This window comes from Bos javanicus, chromosome 5 (genome assembly GCF_032452875.1).
Source record: "Bos javanicus breed banteng chromosome 5, ARS-OSU_banteng_1.0, whole genome shotgun sequence".
Lineage (NCBI taxonomy): Eukaryota > Metazoa > Chordata > Mammalia > Artiodactyla > Bovidae > Bos > Bos javanicus.
Genome location: NC_083872.1, coordinates 110,698,496 through 110,721,309, shown reverse-complemented (window position 1 = coordinate 110,721,309; position 22,814 = coordinate 110,698,496). Strand labels below are relative to the sequence as shown.

The 22,814-nt window shown below is 45.3% G+C and overlaps 1 protein-coding gene and 1 non-coding gene across 7 annotated transcripts in view; one reads left to right on the top strand and one right to left on the bottom strand.

Annotated features, from left to right (window-relative positions):
- Positions 1 to 22,814, top strand: part of FAM227A (family with sequence similarity 227 member A) — a 51,253-nt gene that overhangs the window by 23,462 nt on the left and 4,977 nt on the right. For 3 of the 6 annotated variants that reach the window (XM_061418537.1, XM_061418534.1, XM_061418533.1), the window contains 7 exons: positions 546 to 669; positions 2,047 to 2,154; positions 3,293 to 3,372; positions 11,956 to 12,025; positions 14,578 to 14,672; positions 17,676 to 19,159; positions 19,940 to 20,096. In XM_061418537.1, coding sequence (XP_061274521.1) covers positions 546 to 669; positions 2,047 to 2,154; positions 3,293 to 3,372; positions 11,956 to 12,025; positions 14,578 to 14,672; positions 17,676 to 18,194 — 996 coding nt within the window. In that variant the 3' untranslated portion in view covers positions 18,195 to 19,159; positions 19,940 to 20,096. Of the gene's footprint in view, positions 1 to 545; positions 670 to 2,046; positions 2,155 to 3,292; positions 3,373 to 11,782; positions 12,026 to 14,577; positions 14,673 to 17,675; positions 19,160 to 19,939; positions 20,097 to 22,814 lie in introns of those variants that run through there. The other 3 variants (XM_061418536.1, XM_061418538.1, XM_061418539.1) reach the window with 3 other exon arrangements.
- Positions 4,953 to 5,059, bottom strand: LOC133249044 (U6 spliceosomal RNA). The gene has a single exon (XR_009736851.1). It is a non-coding gene; the product is annotated as a U6 spliceosomal RNA (small nuclear RNA).

Sequence of the window (22,814 nt, the reverse complement as noted above, 5' to 3'; positions counted from 1 at the left end):
AAATGTACTTGTCATCTTTGAGCTACTCTTTGACCAGGTGGTAGAAAGGGCTGAGCCACAGACCACATGCAGAGGAACTGGAGGAGGGGAAGGTAGCTGGCCAACACAGCACGATGTTTGAGGTGTGGTCTCCACGTAGGATAAGGGGTCCACCTGGATATGTGGCAGCTGCAGATGGAAATTGCTCCCCTCATGGGACTTCCCAGGTGGCACTAGTGGTAAAGAACCCACTTTCCAATGCAGAAGACGTAAGACATGTGGATTCGATCCCTGGGGCAGGAAGACCCCCTGGAAGGAGAAGGCAACCCACTCCAGTATTCTTGCCTGGAGAATCTCATGGACAGAGGAGCCGGGCAGGCTACAGTCCGTGGGGTCGCAGAGAGTCAGACACAAGTGAAGCAACTGAGCACGAATGCTAAGCATGTGATCAGGAAGGTAGCACAGTGTCAGGTAGAGCATTTTATCACAGGTCCTTTCTGAAGTCAGGGGCTCTTTTCTGGGTGTGGAAATGTCCAGAACATTGCCCGGGCTCCTTTTGCTCCCAGAGGTTGCCATCGCTTCTGAGTAAAGCCCTGTACACCAGCTTCTGCTGCTGCTTCCCTCAGTCCTGGTTCAACACGCACGAGTTCAAGTCTGACATCTGTAACACGATGAGCCTGTGGATTTCAGGTGAGAGGGGGCTGCTTTCTCCTGGGAAAGCCATTCCAGATACACGTCTTCCACCAGAGCCCAGGTGGGTTCCTGTTTGCCATCACACCTCCTCACTGAGCCAGTTGTCCTTTTCTCTCCTTGACAATCAGGAAAGTAAAGTGTGCAGGAAGATCCCAAGGAATACCCATGAGCCTGCTTCCTCAAGCAGTCTGACACAGTCCTCGTTCCCCTTTGCCCCTGGCTGCATCTGCAGGGAGCAGGTTTCAGCAGTCCTGCCCATTAACCATGTGCTGTAGGTGGGTGGACCCAGGAACCCCCTGCCGTGTGCTGACCAGATAGCCCTACCTTCCACCTCTGGTGTGACCCCACATGACCAAACGTTGTCTCTCTCTCCCTGCAGCACACACAGTGCCAGTTTGACGTTTGCTTTTCAACTATTTTTCAGTCTCCTTCCTCACTCGCCCTCTCTCAACCCAGGTATCTTCTAAAGTCATTGAAAGCTGAGAAGTTCCCTGTGGACTGAGTGCTGTGCTAAGTAAGCACTTTTCACATTTCCTCCTATGTTGAGGATCACTTCCACATCAGGAGATGTGGTCGAACTCACAGATCTCAGCATACAGTTGTATTTATAGCTAAGATTTATTATTGCAATGGAGTGAGGATACGTAACCAGATCCTAAGGGGACAGACAGGCAGAGTTTGAAGGAATTCACGTTCAGGCTTCCTCCTCCCATTGATGCAGAGCCCCTCATCCCGATGCAGTGAACATGTAGCCACACATGTGTGATGGTTCTGCCCAGACGCCCGTTGGAGAAACAGTGCCCAAGGTTTTTACTGGGGACTGCTCATGTAGGCACCTCTGTCTATCATGTACCAAAATTCCAGGGAAGCAGATGGTTAGCATCAGCTACATTGTTTTATAAGCAGTCCTGGCCCCCTGAGTCATTTGTGTCAGGGAAGAAATTTCCCCCAGCTTTATTGAGATGTAATTGACATATGACATTGCGGAAGTCTCAGGTGTACAGTGTGAAGATTTGATGCACGTATATGTCGTGAAGTTTTTACCACAAGCAGATTAGTTAACACATCCTTCACCTCACATAATTCCCGGTCCTTTTAACACATGCAGCACTGAGATCTGACCCTCACACTGTCGGGAGGGCAGGGTTGGCCTCACATCTCCATTCTCCAAATGAAGAAACCAGTCTCACGGAGAGGAAGTGGCTCGTGCCAGGCTACAAGGCCAGCATGGCGGGGGGCGGGGGGGGGCGGCTCATGCTGGAAGCCCAGTCCCCCCAGGACCAGCAGGGGTAATTCAGGGGCCTCACTCTTCTGTTCCCTGCCTCCCTTCCTCTTCTGCAGCAGTTTTCATGATCACTCTTAACTCCTTCTCAGGTATATATCCTTGCCCACACAGCTATAACAGCTGGGACTACTCAAAACTGGACCCAGAGAGGTTCCGGAGAGAAGAATTAATGTTTCAGAGAAGAAGACTGCTGAAGGGTAAGGTGCCAGCTAGGGACTACCATGCCCAGTGCCCGATGCCACATCCAGCTACCACCTAGTCCAGGCAGTTGCTATGCTGTGCTAAGTCGCTCCAGTCGGGTCCAGCTCTGTGCGACCCTATGACTGTAGCCCTCCAGGCTCCTCTGTCCATGGGATTCTCCAGGCAAGACTACTGGAGTGGATTGCCATTCCCTTCTCCAAGGGATCTTCCTGACCCAGGGATGGAACCGTTGTCTCTTACGTCTAACCTGCATTGGCAGGCAGGTTTCTTTACCACTAGTGCCACCTGGGAAGCCCCTAGTCTGGGCAGGGAGGGACCTTAATACTGAAATCCTTGGACGTGGTTCTCTCTCAAGGCTTGCTCTCACGTACCTTAAACTGGCCTCCAGCAGACATCGTGGACACCCAGGAATTTCAAAGTAAAAAGAAAAAAAAATCTCACCTGGAAATTGTCTTCACATTTAATGACATTTCAGTGAATATTAAATTTAACACCTTAAGAATTTGATAGGTTGTTACTCTTTTAAGTGTTTAGTTCAAGATTTTATTCATTTCAATTCATTTATTCAATTCATTGCAAGGTTCTGAGTTTTTGTTTGTCTTTTAAAGCCAGTGCCTTTTGTTTTCTTCTTGTGAGTTGAGTGCTTGCCCTGTTTACCCTTTGCAGACATTATTTCCTTTAATTGGCTCATCAGCCCTTTGGAGTAGTTAGTATTTGCACCCTTTCATAGGATCAAACATGTTAGGTAATTTGCCCGAGGTCACTCAGCAGGTGGAATGACAGAGAGGCTCTGGGTTGCCTGATGCCAGTCCTTCTTGCTGCTGTTGTAGCCTCCAGGGCTTCCCTGATGGCTCAGAAAGACTCTTCCTGCAATGAGGGAGACCAGGATTTGATCCCTGGGTTAGGGAGATCCCTGGAGAAGGGAATGACTACCCACTCCAGTATTCTTGCCTGGAGAATCCCATGGACAGAGGAGCCTGGCGGGCTACAGTCCATGAAGTCACAGGAGTCGGACCTGACTGAGTGACTCTCACTTTCGTAGCCTCCAGGGAGGAGCTGTCTCAGAGCTCCTGCTCTGGTGTCACCCTCAAGACAAGAAGGAACTGATGAACTACTTTCTTTCCTCTTCCCTAGGAAGAGACATGTCTTTCCTCACTGCGAGGAGGCACTCTGTCTGGAAAGCCACTCAGAACAGGAGGACCTGCTGCCATCACGTAAGTGTGAGGTCCACACCCAGACCTTTGGAGCCCCCTAAGCTTCAGTGACTTCTGGTTGGTTGCACATCTCTGCACTCCTTGCCCCGTCATCTCAGGGAGCAGCCCTGGATCTGGGTCCTCAGGTCTGCAGGGATGAGTGGGGGCGCTAAAGGGCAGCTGGAAGTGCCAGGATTGGGAGGAGAGAGGAAAGGAAGCCATCTTTCAGTGTAGGCTGCAGCACACGTGTCTTTGTATCTTCTCCTCCTTGATGACCCTCATCTCATCCTATAGCCTGGACATCCTCCCGACACCTCCTTGCTCCTCTCCTCCTGGTTCTTCTTCCCTCCTGTGTAGCGCCGGGCACCACCACCCCTCTGCCTTCCACTTCCAACACCCCAGTTTGAGCTCCCTTTGCTACTGCAGGAGGCTCCCATCTGCCTAGGCTCTCGTACCCCTTCAAGTTTTTCAAAACACAAATCTAATTACATTATCCTGTCCCCATCGACCCTAAACACTGTCCTGTCTCTCAGCCTTCCAGGCCTCAGAAGGGGCAGGGGTTCGATCCCTGGTCAGGGAACTAAGATCCTGCATGCCTGCCACAGGGCCTAACCAGAAAAATAGAAAAAAAAAAGAAGCAGCAGCAGTCAGTAGGAAGGCCCTCGCCTGCCTGCCCCGAGACCACCTGCCCCCATGTGCCCTCGCAGTCTGCTGTCTAGGAGGAAGGGCCCTCGCCCTTGGGCTTGGACCTCACCACTCAGCTTCCACTCCTGCACTTGGCACCGTCTTTTTTGCAGCATCGTTCCCCCCTCAACCCCCCCACCCCCTCGCCTCAGTCTGTTGGTTCACTCCCATCGTTGAACAGTCCTCTAGCATCTGTTGCCTTTACAGAGAAAACCCACTTTGTCTCTGCACCCCCTGTCCCACAGAATTTCCTGAAAGACTCGTTTGCCCCCGCATCTCTTCCTCAGCCACCCCATGGTTCCTGCCCGTTGTGCTCCTCTGCACCTGCTCTGGCCAACTTGGCCTGGCCCCCAGTCTGTTCCCTCTTCTGGTCTGTTTCATATGGCTGGTTGCTCTCATCTCCTTGAAATCCTTTTTTCTCTTAGCTTCTTTGTTATCAGACTTTTCGAGTGTCTTCCTCTCCAGCTGGCTGCCCCTCCTCTTGTCTTTCTTGCTAGCTCCCCATCTTATCAGTCAGCTCTGTCCTGGCCCCTTCCCTCTCTATCTAGATATCCTTTCCAGGTGATTTCGTTTGGTCTGGTGGCTTTCTTTTCTTTTTTAAAATGTATTTATCTATTTTAATTGGACGATAATTACAGTATTGTGATGGTTTTTGCCATACATCAATATGAAGTGGCCATAGGCATTCATGTGTCCCCTCCATCCTGAACACCCTCCTCCCACCTCCCTCACCACCCCATCCCTTCAGGCTGTCACAGAGCACCAGCTTTGGGTGCCCTGCGTCATACATCAAACTCCCACTGGCAGTCTATTTTACATATGGTGATGTATATGTTTCAATGCTATCTATTCTCTCAAATCATCCCACCCACCCTCTTCTTCTCCCACTGAGTCCAAAAGTCTGTTCTTTATGTCTGAAAAATATGGAATGCTTCATGAATTTGCATGTCATCCTTGCGCAGGGCCCATGCTAAGCTTCTCTGTATTGTTCCAACTTTAGTGTATATGCTGCCGAAGCGAGCACGGTCTGCTGGCTTCCTGCATGCCAGTAACGCCCAAATCTCCCTCCATACCTTGGCCACGCTTGGGACTCATCTGGTCTGTCCAACTGCCCTGTTGGCTTTCCCAGGAGGCCCTCAACCTAGCAAAGCAGGGGCCTGGGGAGACGAGCCCTGAATCCCAACCTGCGCGACCCTCCTCTCCTGGCCCATGGCCGTGACCTCTTCTTGAGCTCTGTTCTTTCACCCTTAGCCCCAGCTGCTCTCCACACAACGACCAGAGTGACCTTTTTCAGACACACACTGGCTGAGATTCCTGGCTTAAACCTCACCAGCTTCTCCAGAGCCCCCAGTCCCCTGAACCCAGCCTGAATTGCTCTGCAGAATCCAGCCACCTCCACCTCTCTCTCCTGCCTCCTCACTTCCATTCCCTCGCTGCACTTCCTTCTGCCTCTGGGACACTCCAGGCCTGTGTCCAGTTGGGTCACCAGCTGTCACCTTTACCTGGAACGTGCTTCCCTCAGGGTTCCTGAAGGAAAGGGCTGGCTCCTTCTTGCCCTTCAGATTCCAACTTGCTGTCATTACCTTAGCAGTGTCCCTGGCTCCCTAGTCACTGTTATCATATTGCCTGTGATTCCCCACACAGTACATATCATGCTCCCTGCTAGCCTTTTTTTTTTTTTCTTGTCTGCATGACAAGTGTGATTCCTAGTTCCCCAGTAGGGATCGAACTCGCACCTCCTGCATTGGAAATGCAGAGTCTTAACCACTGGACTGCCAGGGAAGCCCCCTGCTATTCTTCCTGCAGGATTTATATGTTGTTCAGTATCTGTCTCCCCCTATTAGAATATAAACTCTATGAGAACAGGACCTGTTTTCCTTTATCCCTCTTCTATCTCAAGCTCCTGGAATAGACTGAGCACAAAGAAGATACTCAACAATCATCTCTTGACTTCACAGAGGAGGTCACCTATGTCAACTCTTCAGCCTCTGCTTAGCATATAATGTGCTTAGTCACTCAATTGTGTCTGACTCTTTGCAACCCCATGGACTATAGCCCGATAGACTCTTCTGTTCATGGGGATTCTCCAGGCAAGAATACTGGAGTGGATTGCCATTACCTCCTCCAGGGAATCTTCCCAACCCAGGGATCGAACCCAGGTCTCCCACTGCTCTCTCAGTGGTAAAGAATCTGCCTGCCAATGTGGGAAACACAGGAGACTCAGGTTCAATCCCTGAGTTGGGAAGATCCCCTGGAGTAGGAAATGACAACGAACTCCAGTAATCTAGCCTGGGAAAGTCCATGGACAGAGGAGCCTGGCAGGCTACAGTCCATGGGATCGCAAAGAGTCAAAAAGAGTACAACTGAGCATGCACACACGATATAAATGTCAGCCTCCAGAAGTACAGACAGAACAGGCACTGTGGAGAGGCAGCTGTCACTCCCAGACCGAGAAGAAAATATTATTCAGTGTTTTTGCACTGCCTGTCACAACTGTGTCAAGCAAATGTATTTTCTTTGTACTGGAATACATAAAATCTTCCGACAGTTATTTCAGAAACCCAGCTAAGAGAGTCCATTTTCTGCCCCAGAAATAGAAATAATCAAAAGCTTTCCAACCTTAAAAGCAGCTGAAGTTTTACTGGGAAAACCAGAATGGAGGGAGTCATCAAATTCCACGGTGGGGACAGAGCTTCTCTCTTGTTTTTAGCAGACACGCTTTCCCATCTGCTCGGGGAGATAGTTGGCTGTGTTCATAATGTGCTTTTCAGTGGCAGCAATCTGTCTGGGAGTCCACAGTTGAACGGACGAGCGGCAGGTTTTAAGTCTTACCCTGTGGCGTGCCCTATTCCAGCTTCATGTTGTGAATTTGCAGAGTGGGAATAAAAAAGCTTCTAACTATGTATCTGGCTTCCCCTGTGAGGCTCAGCTATAAATAAGGGCTCCTACCTGTTAGAGACTGAGTCACTTGTTCACTTAATAAATATGGGAGAATAGTCAAATAAGACCTTTATAAGGAGGAGTCATCATCGTAGTTCTTATTTGCAAACAACGGAAGCTAATCCAGCTGCTTTAAACGGGAAGAATATAATGAAGAGTATTAGTGGTACTAGTATTAGTGGAATAATAGTAACATAATTAGTATTCAGTTCAGTTCAGTTCAGTCGCTCAGTCCTGTCTGACTCTTTGCGACCCCATGAATTGCAGCACACCAGGCCTCCCTGTCGATCACCAGCTCCTAGAGTTTACCCAAACTCGTGTCCATCGAGTCCGTGATGCCATCCAGCCATCTCATCCTCTGTTGTCCCCTTCTCCTCCTGCCCCCAATCCCATAATTAGTATTAGTGCTATAATAAAGAGTATTAGTGGCCCAGGATGGCCCAGCATGGGCCAGGGCATTAGTTTCAGAGGCCGTGCCACCAAGAATGATGTGCACTGACCGATAGTGGGAACTAATGGTCGGAACTCCACTCTTCTTTCCTTGAAAAGCCAGTTGCTCCTGTTAGAGTCTTTCCAGAAGCTAAAGTCTGCTTGGTTCCTCACTTCCTCACGTTGCCCATTTCCAGCTTAAAGTCTCAGGCAGGTGCATTGCATCTGAGGGCGAGAGCCTAAGTAAAATGTCTGCGCTCAGCCACAGAAGAAGCTGGGAGAGTAGCTCAAGTCTTTCACTCACTTTGGGGCCTGGGTCTTATGTACATGGAGAAAAAAACATGAAAGTGTTAGTGACTCAGTTCTGTCCAGTTAACTCTTTGTGACCCCATGGACAGTAGCCCGCCAGGCTCCTCTGTCCATGGAATTCTCAGGCAAGAATACTGGAGCGGGTTGCATTCCCTTCTCCAGGAGATCATCCCAACCCAGGGATCAAACCCAGGTCTCCCTCATTGAGGCAGATTCTTTACAGTCTGAGCCACCAGGGAAGCTCATGGAGTACATCAAGAACGTGTGACAAATGACTCGTCCAGGATGTGCCATTTGAGTTGAGAAACAAAGGACGAGAAGGAGCTAGCCGTTAGAAAAGTGAATGAAATAACCTTCCAGGAAATGAGAACAGCATGTGCAAAGGCCCTGAAGCAAAAGTGGGGAGTTGATATATTCAGGGAACAGGGAGAAGGCCAGTGATCCTGTAGCCCAGTGTGAATGTGGAAGAGGGGCAGAAATTGATCCGGGAAAAGTGGCAGGGGCTATATCCTGCAGTGTTGGCTCAGCCACAGTACGGTGTATGGATATGGTTTCAGTGCTACAGGAATGCGCTGAAATAGGGGAGTGACATCTGATTTCTACTTTTAAAAGATTATACTGTCTTCTGAAGATGGAGAATATAGTGAAGGGAGGAGACAGGACACCAGTTAGGAGGCTTTTGTAGTTGTCTAAGGGCTTCCCTTGTGGCTCTGCTGGTAAAGAATCTGCCTGCAATGCGGGAGACCTGGGTTCGATCCCTGGGTTGGGAAGATCCCCTGGAGACGGGAAAGGCTACCCACTCCAGTATTATGGCCTGGAGAAGTCCATAGACTAGTCCATGGGGTCGCAAAGAGTTGGACACAACTGAGCGACTTTCACTTTCAAGGAAGAGGCAGTGACAGCAGGAGGCAAGAAGCAGAGGCCTAGAGTGTGTTTTGGGGATTTTGATCTTTCAGGACATGCTAATGGACGGCTTTGGGAGTGGGGTGGATAAGAAGGAAAGGGAGGAGTCAAGGATGTGTCCCAGTGTGTGGCTTAAGCAGCTGAACGGTGTGTGGGGTTTGTGAGATGCAAAGTGTAGGGTCTGGGGTAGGAGAGTATCAAGAGTTCAGTTTTGAAGTTGTTAATAAGATGCCTGTGAGAGGTGCAAGTGGAGATGTCACATAGGTAGTGAAACATACTAGGCTAGACTGAAGGAGAGGCCAGGGTTACAGAAAAAAACAATTTCTACCCTGTGACAAAATATGGAAACTACAAGTGAGTGACCACCGTGGAGCCATAGGCCAAGGCGGAAAGACATACTAGGCTTGGTTCAGAAGAGCTAAATTTTCGTCTAGGTGAGGCCACCTATCAGGTAGATAGCTTTATCAGTTCTAGAGCAAATCTGAGCCTTTGTGTTCTTGTTTGTGAAATGGGCATCATGGCTGGTATTTTTTAAGTTGATTAATTTTATTTTTGGCTGCATTGGATTTTTGTTGCTCACAGGCTTTCTCTAATTGCTGCGAACTGGGACTCCTCTTGTTGCGGAGCCCAGGCTCCGGGCTCAAGGGCTTCAGTAGCTGTGGCTCCCAGGCTCTAGAGCACAGGTTTAATAGTTGTGGCGCATGGGTGTAGTTGCTCTGCAGCATGTGGGTTCTTCCTGGACCAGGGATAGAACCCATGTCCCTTGCATTGGCAGGCAGATTCTTAACCGCTGAACCACCAGGGAAGCCCATGATTTGTACTAATTCTTAAAGATTCAATCCATGGAGAGGTGCAGTCCCATAAATTGTTGTCTAGCCATGTCCTGTCAGAATGTTTTCTCATTTTAACCAGAATTTCCTCAAGTTCCAGAGCAGAGGTACATAAGGGTCATTTAACAATAATGACCCAAATTCCTGACGCTCATTCCTGTACCTGCTGATTCCAGATCGGCCAAGCCCACGTCCCTCACAGACATTTCTGGGCATCCCCAGATTGAGTGTCAACAGTGGCTCAAAAGCTGGTCTCCCTGCTGCTCTGTTCCATCACAGCTAAGCCTTCAGTGTACAGAATCTGAGTGTCAGGGTGACAGGGTGGAACGGTCCCATCTCCACTGTGCTGCAGTGGGAAGGGGGTCCCAGAAGAGTCTTAATTTACTCCCCCATCCCAACAACATGCCTCACATGCTCAGAGAGGGGGTTGCTGATCAGAACACATGAGAGTGGGTGGGAAAATAATTTGGAGATTCCCCCATGTGCAAATTTTCTTTGTGTGTATTCTATCCTAGCATTTACAGCATCCCTGCATGGTAGGTCATTATTATCTTTATCTAACAAAAGGAGAAATAGACTCAAACTGGTGAAAACTTGCCCCAGGCCACATAACTAACTTCAGCTGACGTAGAAAGCTGTTAATCTGAGCTCTTTCTGCATCATCCTACTGCCTCTCCAACAAATGTGGAGGTCTAATGACTTCGTGGCAACCCACTCCAGTGTTCTTGCCTGGAGAATCCCAGGGACGGGGAGCCTGGTGGGCTGCCGTCTATGGGGTTACACAGAGTCAGACACAACTGAAGTGACTTAGCAGCAGCAATGACTTCAACCAAGTCCATCTCCTTGTGAATATTCTCCGCTCCATGACAGAGCTCTCTGAAGCCTGAAATCAATGAGTGTGATGCTTCACTGAGCTCTGGGAGTGTCTTTTCTCTAACAAATCCGAGTAACCACTTAGACACTGCAAAACGCAGCTGCTGTTGGACAACCAGCTGCATAGTGGATGGGAAGTCCTTTCAGCTTTCTTCTTCCCATTCAAATATCATATTTATGTAAAAGCAAAGTGATGATTGTTGAGGCTGGAGGGCTGTTTGTCTGCCACTTGGTGGGCCATCTGTTTAAGACTCTAAACTCCTACTCATCTTTAAAGACAGAACGAAAATGTCTTCTCTCCTTGGAAGCCCTCCAGCTCTGCCCCAAACAGAATCAAGCATTCCCACTGGGGCTTCCTAGAATACTCTGCTGGTACTGCTTGTGACAGATTATCAGCTGTTTCCCAATATTTGTTGTTTCTTCCCCCTGTAGAAAAGAGAGAGACTTCCTGGGTGGTCCAGTGGCTAAAACTCTGCATTCCTAATGCAGGGGAGCCGGGTTTCGATCCCTGATCAGGAAACTAGATCCCACATGCAGGAACTAAAGATCCCGCATGCTGCAACTAAGAACAGGTGCAGTCAAATACATAACACACATAACATAATTTTTTTAAAAAGAGAGAACCTGTAAAGAAAAGGTTACATTTCCTTCCCTTCCTTCCATCCATGTGTAACCATGTGACTAAGATCCAGTTAATGAGATATAAACAGATGTGCCATGTGGCAGTTTCTGGGAGTCTTCCTAGAAAAAAAGGAAGATTCCTTCATCTCTTTGTCCTTTTCTCTATTCTGCTTGGAATGTGCATGTGATGACTGGAGCTCTAGTTGCCATCTTGGACCCTAAGAATGAAGGTCCTATCTTAGGAAAAGTGGAACAGAGCTGGAAGAAGTCAGAGTCCCTAAGATTTGTCACAGGAGAAATAATGTATAAACCCTGAATTGCCTACCTTCAGACTGTTATATGGGAGAGACATTGCCACCTAGTTTGAATCACTATTCATTTCAAGTCTCTGTCACTCATGTGCAAACCTAATGCTGAGTTATATCACCTCTGTAACAAATAAGTGGTATTTTCCAATTACCTTAGCATAATTGTGGTTTCCTATTATCGTCCCTGCTAGACGTGTAGCTCCTCTCAGCAGGGACTAGGTTTCAGGTTTGGCTCAGTGCCAGACACATTAGTAGTTGCTCAATGAAATATCTTCTGAAGGAGGTGTGGTGAGTGGTTGCATAAACAACCATGCAATGTCTGCAGAGCACTTCAACCATGAGCAACAACTGCACTTTGCATTCGTTAGCTGACTTAATCCCCTTAAGAACCCCGTGAGGAAACCGAGGCAATCAAGACGTTCATTGACTTGCCCAAGATCACAGGCCATTGTGACAGGGCAGAGACTAGAACCCCAGTCTGCCTCAGGCCCCAGCTCACGTGTTTTTCTACATCTCTTTTCCCCATGCTCCCAGGATGGAGGACTGAGTTGTTGAGCTGTGCCTGAAAGGTCTCCCTTACGTGCCTTTGCTGAGAACAAGGAAAGATACCTAAGAAATTGCATGTATACTTTTTGTATTCCTTTCACTACCAGTTTTACTAAATTTGTTCTTCTGTGATTTTTGTGTGTATTTTCTCTCTCCTGGAGTCTGCTGATATGAATTCAAGCAATGAGAGAGCCAGTTCTGCCCAGAAAAATTCAGCGGATGGCCCAAAAGGTACATTAACCGCCCGAAGGGTTAATGATTTAGTTATTATCTTCAAAACCCTACTTCCTTGTCGTGTTTTTAAAACCTAATCTGCTGTCCTCATTTACACTAATGGTTCTAGCCTTGGGTCTTGGAAGTAGGTAACATCTTAAGAGAAGACATAATTGTCTTTTCAGTTAGGTTATCACTAATTAAGTTCCACTTTTGTGATAATGAGTTCAGCACAGTGTTGATATCTGTGGGGAAGAGAGATTGACGGCACTGGAAAAAGAAACCTAAGAGGTGATTACTGCTCCTCTCCCCCATCAGAAAACAGAATTTATTGAGTTAGAAACCTATTTGTGCCTGGGTGTTAATTTATTGGGTGGGCCAAAAAGTTCATTTGGGTTTTTCTGTAAGATAGTGTAGAAAAACCTAAATGAACCTTTTGGCCAACCCAACACAAAGGTGACTAAGTGACTACATACGTCAGTGCCATTAAAAAAAACTTCATATTCTCAGTTCTAGAAATGGGAGGCATAGCTTGCCATGCAGGGCTATAGGAGGAAGCTCCAGTGTTGTCAGGAGGCAGAAGGGAGTAAGGGGAAGGCATAGGCCACAGCCACTGGAATTTCCTTAGGAAAGGCCAGATATGACAGTGTAAACAGCATAGGATTGGCTATATTGAATAATTCTGGTGGGCTTTAGGGCATAAAGGCTGTCCCTAGTTGTCTGACACCTGGACCAGGATGATTTAAGTCAGGAGAAATATTGGCTTGGTATGAGAGTTAGATGCTTGCTCCTTGGAAGAAAAGCTATGACCAACCTAAACAACATATTAAAAAGCAGAGACATTACTTTGCCAACAAAGGTCCATCTAGTCAAAGCTATGGTTTTCCAGTAGTCATGTATGGATGTGAGAGTTGGACTATACAGAAAGCTGAGCATCAAAGAATTGACACTTTTGAACTGTGGTGTTGGAGAAGACTCTTGAGAGTCCCTTGGACTGAAAGGAGATCCAACCAGTCCATCCTAAAGGAAATCAGTCTTGAATATTCATTGAAAGGATTGATGCTGAAGCTGAAACTCCAATACTTTGGCCATCTGATGCGAAGAACTGACTCATTGGAAAAGACACTGATGCTGGGAAAGATTGAAAGCACGAAGAGAAGGGGATGACAGAGGACGAGATGGCTGGATGGCATCACTAACTCGATAGACATGAATGTGAGTAAGCTCTGGGAGTTGGTGATGGACAGGGAAGCCTGGCATGCTGCAGTCCATGGGATCACAAAGAGTCGGACACGACTGAGCAACTGAACTGAACTGAACTGTGAGAGTTAGATAAAGAAGGTGATTCAGATATGGCCTCTGGTTCATGCGGGAGATGTAAACAACTTTGGTCATTAGTTTGGCCCTGTAATTAATGGATCCCAAATAGACAAATACAGAACCTAAGAAAACTGTTAGAACATAAACTCTTAAGTATCATTCTAGATTATTTCACGCGTCATCAGTATTTTAAAAGTTAAGCAATCTTTTTTCTTGATGGAGAAAGGGAGGTACAAAGAGGTATGTAAATTATATCTCAGTAAAACCATTAAAAATACCCTCAAACTTGAGGACCACTCATTGAGAGGTATAGAGGGGGTTCCAAATAGAGGTAAATATTTGTGGGAGACTTTGCAAGTCCCCCAAATCTACATATATATTTAATTCATGTAGAGCTATGAGTCAAAGAGGAAGAATTAAAGGAAATTAGAAAATATTTTGAACTGAGTAGAAATGAAACCCCTTTTTCTAATATGAAAAATGCTACAGAGTTTCTTCTGAACACTAAGCATTCCACAACTGTTTTAGATATAGTGATTTTATTTTTTTCTGTTTGAGTTATTTGTACTTTGTAACTATTATAAATAATGCTGCTGTGAACGTTCATATGCAAGTTTTTCGTGTAGATATATGTTTTCATTTCTCTTGGATATATGTATACCAAGGGTGGAATTGCTGGGTCGTATGTTTAGCATTTTGAGAAACTGCCATACAACATTCCAAAGTGATCATCGTACACATTTTAAAGAATGTAAGAGGAGAAAAATACAGTATTATATTTACTATATACAACCAGATAGGTTCACAATATATATCATATATTTATTATTTATATTCTATATTTACTGTATGTATTGTACTTATGATAGATGACCAGGTATTTACAGTTTCTGTTGCTTTTCCTTCATTTCTGAAGTTCCAGGTTTCCCTCTGGAATCATTTTCCTTCTTACAGCCCCTCCCCCCACCAAAAAAAATCCTCCGTTTAAAATAGGCCTGCTGGCAATTCGTTTTCTTGGTTGTCTTTCTTCTGATAATGTCTTTATTTCACCTTCATTTTTGAAGGATATTTTTTCTGGATATAGAATTCTGGGTTGACAGTTCTTTTCTTTCTGTACTTTTCAATGTTGTTCCACAGCCTCTGGTCTCAATGGTCTGATAAGAAATCCACAGTTATTTAAATTCTTGTTTCCTTTTCTCATCATAGCTGACAATTTTATTGATTATTTTTTGTTAATATTGTACTGACAGAGCATACCTATCAGACTCTGGTTTTGAGGAGACCCACAAAACAAGTCAAGAGGATATCAGCAGCAAGAGAACTTGAGAATATGGTTCCTAAGCAGGTGAGCACGTGATTGCAAGTTTCATAGTAGAGATGGCTTAAAAGGTGCTAGGAGTTCTGGCTAGAAAATTTAGGTCTGTGAAAATGTCAGAGTAAAAACTGGGGTGTTTCTGATTGTAGACTCGGTTAATACAGTAAGGAAATCTCCTGCAGATAATTATTGACTGAAGTGGGCACAAGTTTGAGTGAGCATTTAGCCTGGATTTCTCCAGATTTAAATTATTTGCTTGAAACTCAGGAGCCTGGGTGTAATGGAAAGAGAACCCTGGGCCTCTGTTTCCTACTCTATAAAATGTGGACAATAATTCCTAGGTCCTGGTGGTCTTATGAGGTTTATCTGAGGTAGTGATGATAATTAACACGTAATAAATACTTACTGTACGTCAGGCATTATACCAAACCTATGGAGAAGGAAATGGCAATCCATTCCAGTATTCTTGCTTAGAGAATCTCATGGACAGAGGTGCCTGGCAGGCTACCGTCCATGGGGTCGCAGGAGTCAGACACGACTTAGCAACTAAACCACCACCACCACCATACTAAACCTGTGCATACAACATATTTTATTTTACTGTCACAATCCTTTGAAACAATTACTCCTGCTATTCTTTAGTTTATTAGTGAGGAAATTGATGCTCAGAGCATGCTGAAACTAAGACCCAGCATAGCCAAACAAGTGTGCATGTGTGTGAAGTTGCTTGTGACCCTATGGACTGTGGCCCACCAGGCTCCTCTGTCCATGGAATTCTCCAGGCAAGATTACTGGAATACTGGGTTGCTATTTCATAATGGCACAGACTGGCCCTCACTGGGAGATGGGGCTTTAGGAATTATAGGACTAAATGATCTATGAGTTCCCTTCTGACTCCAAGTTTCTGTGATCCCAGTGGAATCTTGCTAAAGAGTAGTGATTCCCAACTGGGGGCAGTTTTGCCCCCCAGGAGACATTTGGCCATGTCTGGAGGCATTTCTGGTTGTCACACCTGGGGGTGGTGGGGGCAGAGTACTACTAGTATCTATTACATGGAGACCGAGGATGCCGCTCAGCATTCTACAGTGCCCAGGACAGTCTCCCACAGCAAAGAATTATCTGGCCCCAAATGGCTAAGTGCCAAGGTGGAGACAGCCTGCTATAGATATAGGAAATCTCATTAAGCAATTAAAATGAATAGGATTAGGGACTTCCCTGGTGGTCCAGGGGCTAAGTCTCCACCCGCCAAATGCAGGGGGCCCAGGTCTGGTCCCTGGTTGGGGAACTAGATTCCACGTGCTGCAACTGAAGATCCCACATGCGACAGCTAAAAAAGATCCCGTATGCTGCAACTAAACTAAAAGAACACGCCGCAACTGAGACCTGGTGCAGCCAAATATTTAGTAAATAAATACATATGTTTTTAATTAAAAAATAAAGTAAAATAAAACAAAGTAAATAGGATTAGAGAATAATGTGGTTAGGTGCTGCTACAGTGTTTATTCACGACAGAATTTTTGGTTAAATTATAACCACTTCTTCAAAATAAAATGTATTTAAACAAATAACAAAAGTAGTACACAATCACTACAGACATTTTGGAGAAAAGGCAGAGGAATATAAGGAAAGAAAACAAATCACTGTCAGTCCCTGCCTGTTCTCTTTCCTGATCTCTATTCAGCATCTCAAACACAGAACATCCCAAACAGGCCTCTTGATTGTTCTACTCTGTCAGCCTTTTCTTTCCTAGATTTTCCCAGCTGGGCAACTGGTACCTAACCCTTTAGAGTCATCCTTGACTCCCCTCTTTCTCACACCTACTTTGACTCCATTAATAAATCCTGCCAATTCTGCTTTTACGGTATAATCACAAATTACATGATACAGTATAATCACTTCTCACCTCTCTCCCAACTACCCAGCCCCGGCCCCAGCACTAACCGAACCACTGTCGAGGCCTCCTAAGTGCTCTTCTTGCCTCCATGCTCACCCACTGCAGTCATTTCTCCACACATCAGTTAAAGGGATCTTTAGAAAAAAATTCATCAGATCATGTTGTAACCCAGCTCAAAACCTTCCCAGTGGCTTCAGTCACACTTGGAAAATCCTAACTCCTTTCAGTGGCCTGGAGACCCCACTGCTTCTTCAGCTTCATCATTTGTTCTCTTTTGAGCCACGTGGGCCTGTTTTCCATCCCTAAGCCACACTGAGCTCCTGTCTGTCTTGGGGTTCTCTTGCATTTGATGTCCCCTTTGCCTGGAACACTGCGCAGATCTTCCTTCCATTGTTCAGAGTCTGCCAGGATCGCTCCTCCTCGAGGCAGTCCTTCCTGACCACCCCATGGAAAAGATTTCTCTCCTCCCCAGGCTCCCATACCACCACCCACACGCCTTGCTCTGCTTGACTCTTACCTGAAGCCCTTATTATTCCATAGTATCATGCACTCTCTTACTTATTGATTAGTTTATTGTTTTCCTCTCAACTATAATACAAGCCCTTTAGGGCTGGAATGTGTCGTCTTATTGGCTGATATGCCAGTGTCTAGATCAGTATATATAGTAGTCACCCAGTATATATTTGCTGAGTGAGTTGCTGACATTTTAGGAACTAGGCTTCTAGTCTCTCATCTATCTTTTTTTGTTTGATTTATTTCATATAATTATATTCATTTCATACAATATACATAATATTATCTACCTAATTTTGTATCTTGATTTTTAAAATTACTATTGCATCTGAAACAATATTTTAGTACCAACTCTTAGTAAACATTTTAATAGTGGCATACTATGCCTTTGGGTAGAGATATCAAATCTCCTTGAACATTTAGATTATTCCAGTCTTCTGCTGTAGTAATTATCACTGCAGTAAACATCGTAGTGCGTAAGTCTTTTTTGCTTGTGGGTAATTTTCCTTAGGATAGCATCCTAAAATGAGTTCCTAGATAAAAGATATGAGTACTTTTACATTTCTTAATATATACTGTAAAAATGGCAGTTTCCTTTATTGTACTCCTCTCTCTTTCCTACTCAGTCTTACCCTGCCTGCAAAAGCCCTCCGCTGACTCCAAACCTCTTCAACATTTATGGGAAGAGCCCTCTGATTGTGTACTTCCTCCTGAACTACTCCACCCTGCAGCAGCATGGCCAAGATGTGTTGATGGTCCGGAGAGAAAGAACCAAGACCATCTCATATCCTTTCCACCGTGGGTTAGACACACATCACTCCAGATCCCTGCTTCCCCTTCCCAGAAGCAAGGGTGAAGAGAGACACATCCAACCCTTAGCACAGAACCTGACACACAGTAGGGACCAATCAAGGGTGACCATTGATACATGCCTATGGGTCAGAATCTTGCTCATTTTAATTCAAAACCTGCCTCATGCTGTGTGGGACCCTGGGCAAGTCAGATTTCCCTGTGTGCAAAATCTTTTCCTATCTACCATAAAGAATGGGCTACTTAGCGACTCTAACATACTTTGTAATTTACTAATACCTCCCAGATGCTCACTGACCCCACAGTATATATTGATCAGGAATTTTGGTGTGTAAGTGTGTGTTTCTTCTAGCATCCTCCTCACACACACACCTCCCTCCTCAAGACCCATTAGCAAATTCCTGGCCCCATTGACATTTATCCTAAAGATATGGTCAAAACCCAGATCTTAAGAAAACGGGTGTGATATGTGTTGGCGTCTGAGTCTTAGCAGTTTCCATAGAGGGTCAGAACATAGGATCAAATAGACCCGGATTCAGGAACCAACTCAACTGCTTACCAGCTGAGTGATCTTAGACAAGTTCCAGCTTCTCTCTGAGCCTCATTTTTTCACCTATAAAATGGGGATAACAGTACCTGCCTCATAGGGTTGTAATGTAGAGAACAGGTACAGCGCCTGGCAGGTAACAAGCGACTGAACGAATGTTACCTGTCAGCATAGTACTTTGTTATTTATAAAATGCTTTCCCTTATATCACCTCATTGCGCTGTAAGGACAGTGTAGTGTAGTAGAAGGAGCCTGGGTTGGGGATACCCAGCCCTGGATTTGAGTCCCAGTTCAGTAGCCCACTGGCTTCAAGATCTCATGTGCACACCTTCAACTCTAAGCTCAGTATCTTTATCAACTCATTCCTAAAATGAGGATAGTCACACCAAATCAATAGTGTTGTGACCAGGATTAAATGGCATAGAGCTGGTACTAAAAAAAGTAGTAACCATCATTATTATCATTAACAGTACCTGCTGCTGCTGCTGCTAAGTCGCTTCAGTCGTGTCCGACTCTGTGTGACCCCATAGATGGCAGCCCACCAGGCTCCGCCGTCCCTGGGATTCACCAGGCAAGAACACTGGAGTGGGTTGCCATTTCCTTCTCCAATGCATGAAAGTGAAAAGTGAAAGTGAAGTCGCTCAGTCGTGTCTGACTCTTAGCGACCCCATGGACTGCAGCCCACCAGGCTCCTCCATTCATGGGGTTTTCCAGGCAGGAGTACTGGAGTGGGGTGCCATTGCCTTCTCTGAGGTAGGTATTATTATCCCTATTTTATAGATATGGCAATGGAGGCACAGAGGGTGACATACATTGTCTGATGTCCCACAGCTCATGATGAGTGAAACTGAGATTCTGACCAGTTCAGAAAGGGTGGAAGGGAGGGGAAGGTAGAGAGAAATTTTCAACACATTAATACAAACATGAGATAGGGAATCAGAATTGACCCTGAAAGGAAAGGAAAGTTGGAATCCCTTTCTATTCACCACTTTGATAATAGAGTAAGAATTTTAGATGATAGTCTAAAATAAGCACTTCTAGGCCTTCCAGGAGCTTCCTACGTGATGCAGTGGTAAAAAATAAATCTGCCTGCTTATGCATGAGATGCAAGAGATGTGGGTTCAATCCCTGGATCAGGAAGATCCCCTGGAGAAGGAAATGGCAACCTGCTCCAGTATTCTTGCCTGGGAAATCCCATGGACAGAGGAGCCTGGCGGGCTACAGTCCATGGGGTTGCAAAGGATCAGACACAGCTTACCGACTGAGCATAGCACACAGCCCTTCCACCAGCAGGAGGGGAGAAGGACTTTATTAAAGATGGGAGAGTGGCCGAGCCATGGAGAGGTTAGGCTTTTTCTTTCCCAAGCAGGCCACGATCAAGGCCATGGAGGGTTTCCTGCTCAGGTTTCTAGAAGCAGGTCAGTTTTCCCACTTGGGCATCTCCCCTCCCTGCTCCCCATGCCCTGGACATATCCCACCAACAAAGCTGAGTCAATACCAACTGATGGTGTGGGGTTTTCCTTGACATGAAAGCCACTGAGTCCACCCTGACCTATGCTGAGGTCATCAACCTGACACTGAGCAACATGAAGAAGTGGAGGGAAAACTTCCACCAGCTGAACTGGCTACACTGGAGTGAGTGGAATTATTTTGACGAGTACCTGAAGGAGCTGCAGGACAACTTCCTCAGGTATTTAAGGGGCCTTCAAGGGAAAGCGGCGTGGTTTCAGCATTTGTCTATTGCAGCATGTCACACTAATTTGTAACTGGGGTCCAGCCCTGTAACCCGTGCGTTCAGAATGTAAATTCCACAGTAACAGAGACCAGGTCTTTTTTTTTTACAAGTTATTTTTTTTCTGACTACAAAAACATTTGTGCACAATGAAAACAAAGAACCTGGAAAAACACCTATAGGTACACACTCACATTGCCAGTATTTTCCTATAAATCCATCCAGTCTTTTTTCCTGGGCACATATGTCGGTATCTCCAGGGGTGCAATTGGTGAATCTGGAATAGGAAATTCTATAGCACAAATAAACTGGTTTCTTCAGCACATAAAAAGCAAGGAAAATAGAAGAGGAGGGAGGAGGAGCTGTTGTTGTTTAGAAGACACTGGAGAGATATATTAATCAAAACATTGTTTGGATCCTGACTTAAATCAACCAGTTGAGATCATTATCTCAATTATGAGATAACTGGGGAAATTTGAACATTGACCTGGTTTTAAGTGATATTAAGAAATTTGTTTTATTAGAGTGTTCTTTCTTAAAGATATTATAATAATTTTGTAGTTATTTTTTAAAGAGTTGTGTCCTAAAGAGATATATCATGAAGTATTTATGGCTGAAATGACACAGTGTCTAGGATTTGCCTTAAATTAAACCATTTGGCATGGGGACAGGGAAGCAAAGGAGATAATAGATGAATCAAGACTGACTTCATATTGATAACTTTTGAACCAAGATAATGGGTAAATGATGTTAATTATACAACTTTCTTTATATATGTTTAAATTTTTGAACAGTCTTTTTTTTTTTTTACAAAACACAAATTGCAATGTTTATTAGATTCAACAGATAAAAATTACATTTCCATTAATATAATAAAACAAATAACAAAGGTTAAAAAAAGTACTATAAAACTATATATAGTTCATTGAAAGTGTGCCTATAGGCAATCAATATATAGAATCACTATCACGCTCATAATTTTTCTCCTTGTGAATTATAACAAAATTTAAAATTATGAGTGAAATAGCAATTCCCCACATTTAATACATAAATGGACACTTTAAGTGAACATTATATATATCAATGTTATTTGTGTGTTGTCGTTGTTCAGTCACCCAATCATGTCTGACTCTTTGTGACCCCATGGAACATGCCAGGCGAAGTTTGCCCAAGTTCATGTACATTGCATCAGTGATTCCATCCAGCCATCTCATCCTCTGATGCCTTTTTCTCCTTCTGTATAAGTATTTGTATACTTTTATATATATATATATATGCTGCTGCTGCTGCTAAGTCGCTTCAATCGTGTCCAACTCTGTGTGACCCCATAGACAGCAGCCCACCAGGCTCCGCTGTTCCTGGGATTCTCCAGGCAAGAATACTGGAGTGGGTTGCCATTTCCTTCTCCATGAACAGTCTTTATTGTTATTCCATAACAGTAATGGAAGATGACAAATGCCCACGTGGAATATTAGTTGTAGGTGGGTTAGGACTCTTCAGGGATGTCAGTTACCACTTGTTCCCCTAATGTGCCTCCCTTGTGGCTCAGTCAGTAAAGAATCTGCCTGCAATGTGGGAGACCTGGGTTTGATCCCTGGGTTGGGAAGAGCCCCTGGAGGGAGGGCATGGCAACCCACTCTAGTATTCTCGCCTGGAGAATTCCCAAGGACAGAGGAGCCTGGCGGGCTGCAGTCCACGGGGTTGCAGAGTTGTACATGACGGAGTGACTAAGCACAGCATCTGTAATGTAGCATATCCGTTTGGAGCACTGGCATTGAAGGTGGACAGAAGCTGCAGGTACAGCTCTGTCTCACCCTTTCTATGAATTAGGTCCATCATTTAGCCCATGTGAGTCTTGGATATCCCATCTGTAAAACAAGGACACTACTAACAGAGTAGTTGTGTGGGTTAAAGGAGGTGTCTAGGTTGGTACCTGGCTCACAGGAAGTGCTCAGCAAATGACGGCTCTTAGAGGTAATACATGTGACCTCATTCCCTGAAAACTGCAGGATCCAAAGCAGCACCAGGTCTTGGAGTTGGAGAGTTTGCTACTGGGGAGGCCTAGAGCAGTGTTCCTTAGAAAAGGCAATCCAGGAGCTATCTTGCAGGGATCTCTGCTCTAGGTGGAGGAAGAACCTAGTTAGCACATGCAGTTGGAGCTGCAATGAAAGAGCAGGATCAATTGCTGCTGCAGAACTTAGTTTCCTTGTGAGTCAGAGCCATGATCCTTAAACTTGTATGGGGGCCAAGCACCTGCAATTCAAAACACCCTTTGCAGAATTTTATGAAATGTTTCGACATATGACCCTGTCATACAAACTAAAGATGCTCTTACTAGTGGAAAATAGGCACCTAAGACAGGTATTGGAGAAGAAAATGGCAACCCACTCCAGTATTCTTGCTTGGGAAGTCCCATGGACAGAGGAGTCTGACACACTACAGTCTGTGGGATCGAAAAATTGTTGGACATGACTTAGCAACTCAACAACAAGACATGTATAGGCTTCAAAATCCCAAGAAATGACAATATAGGAAATACTGCTCAGTTGTTCAGTCATGTCTGACTCTGTGACCCCATGGACTGTAGCTCACCAGGCTTCTCTGTCCATGGACTCTTCCAGGCAAGAATAGTGGAGTGGGTTGCCATTTCCTTTCTCTGGTAGAAAATACTATCAA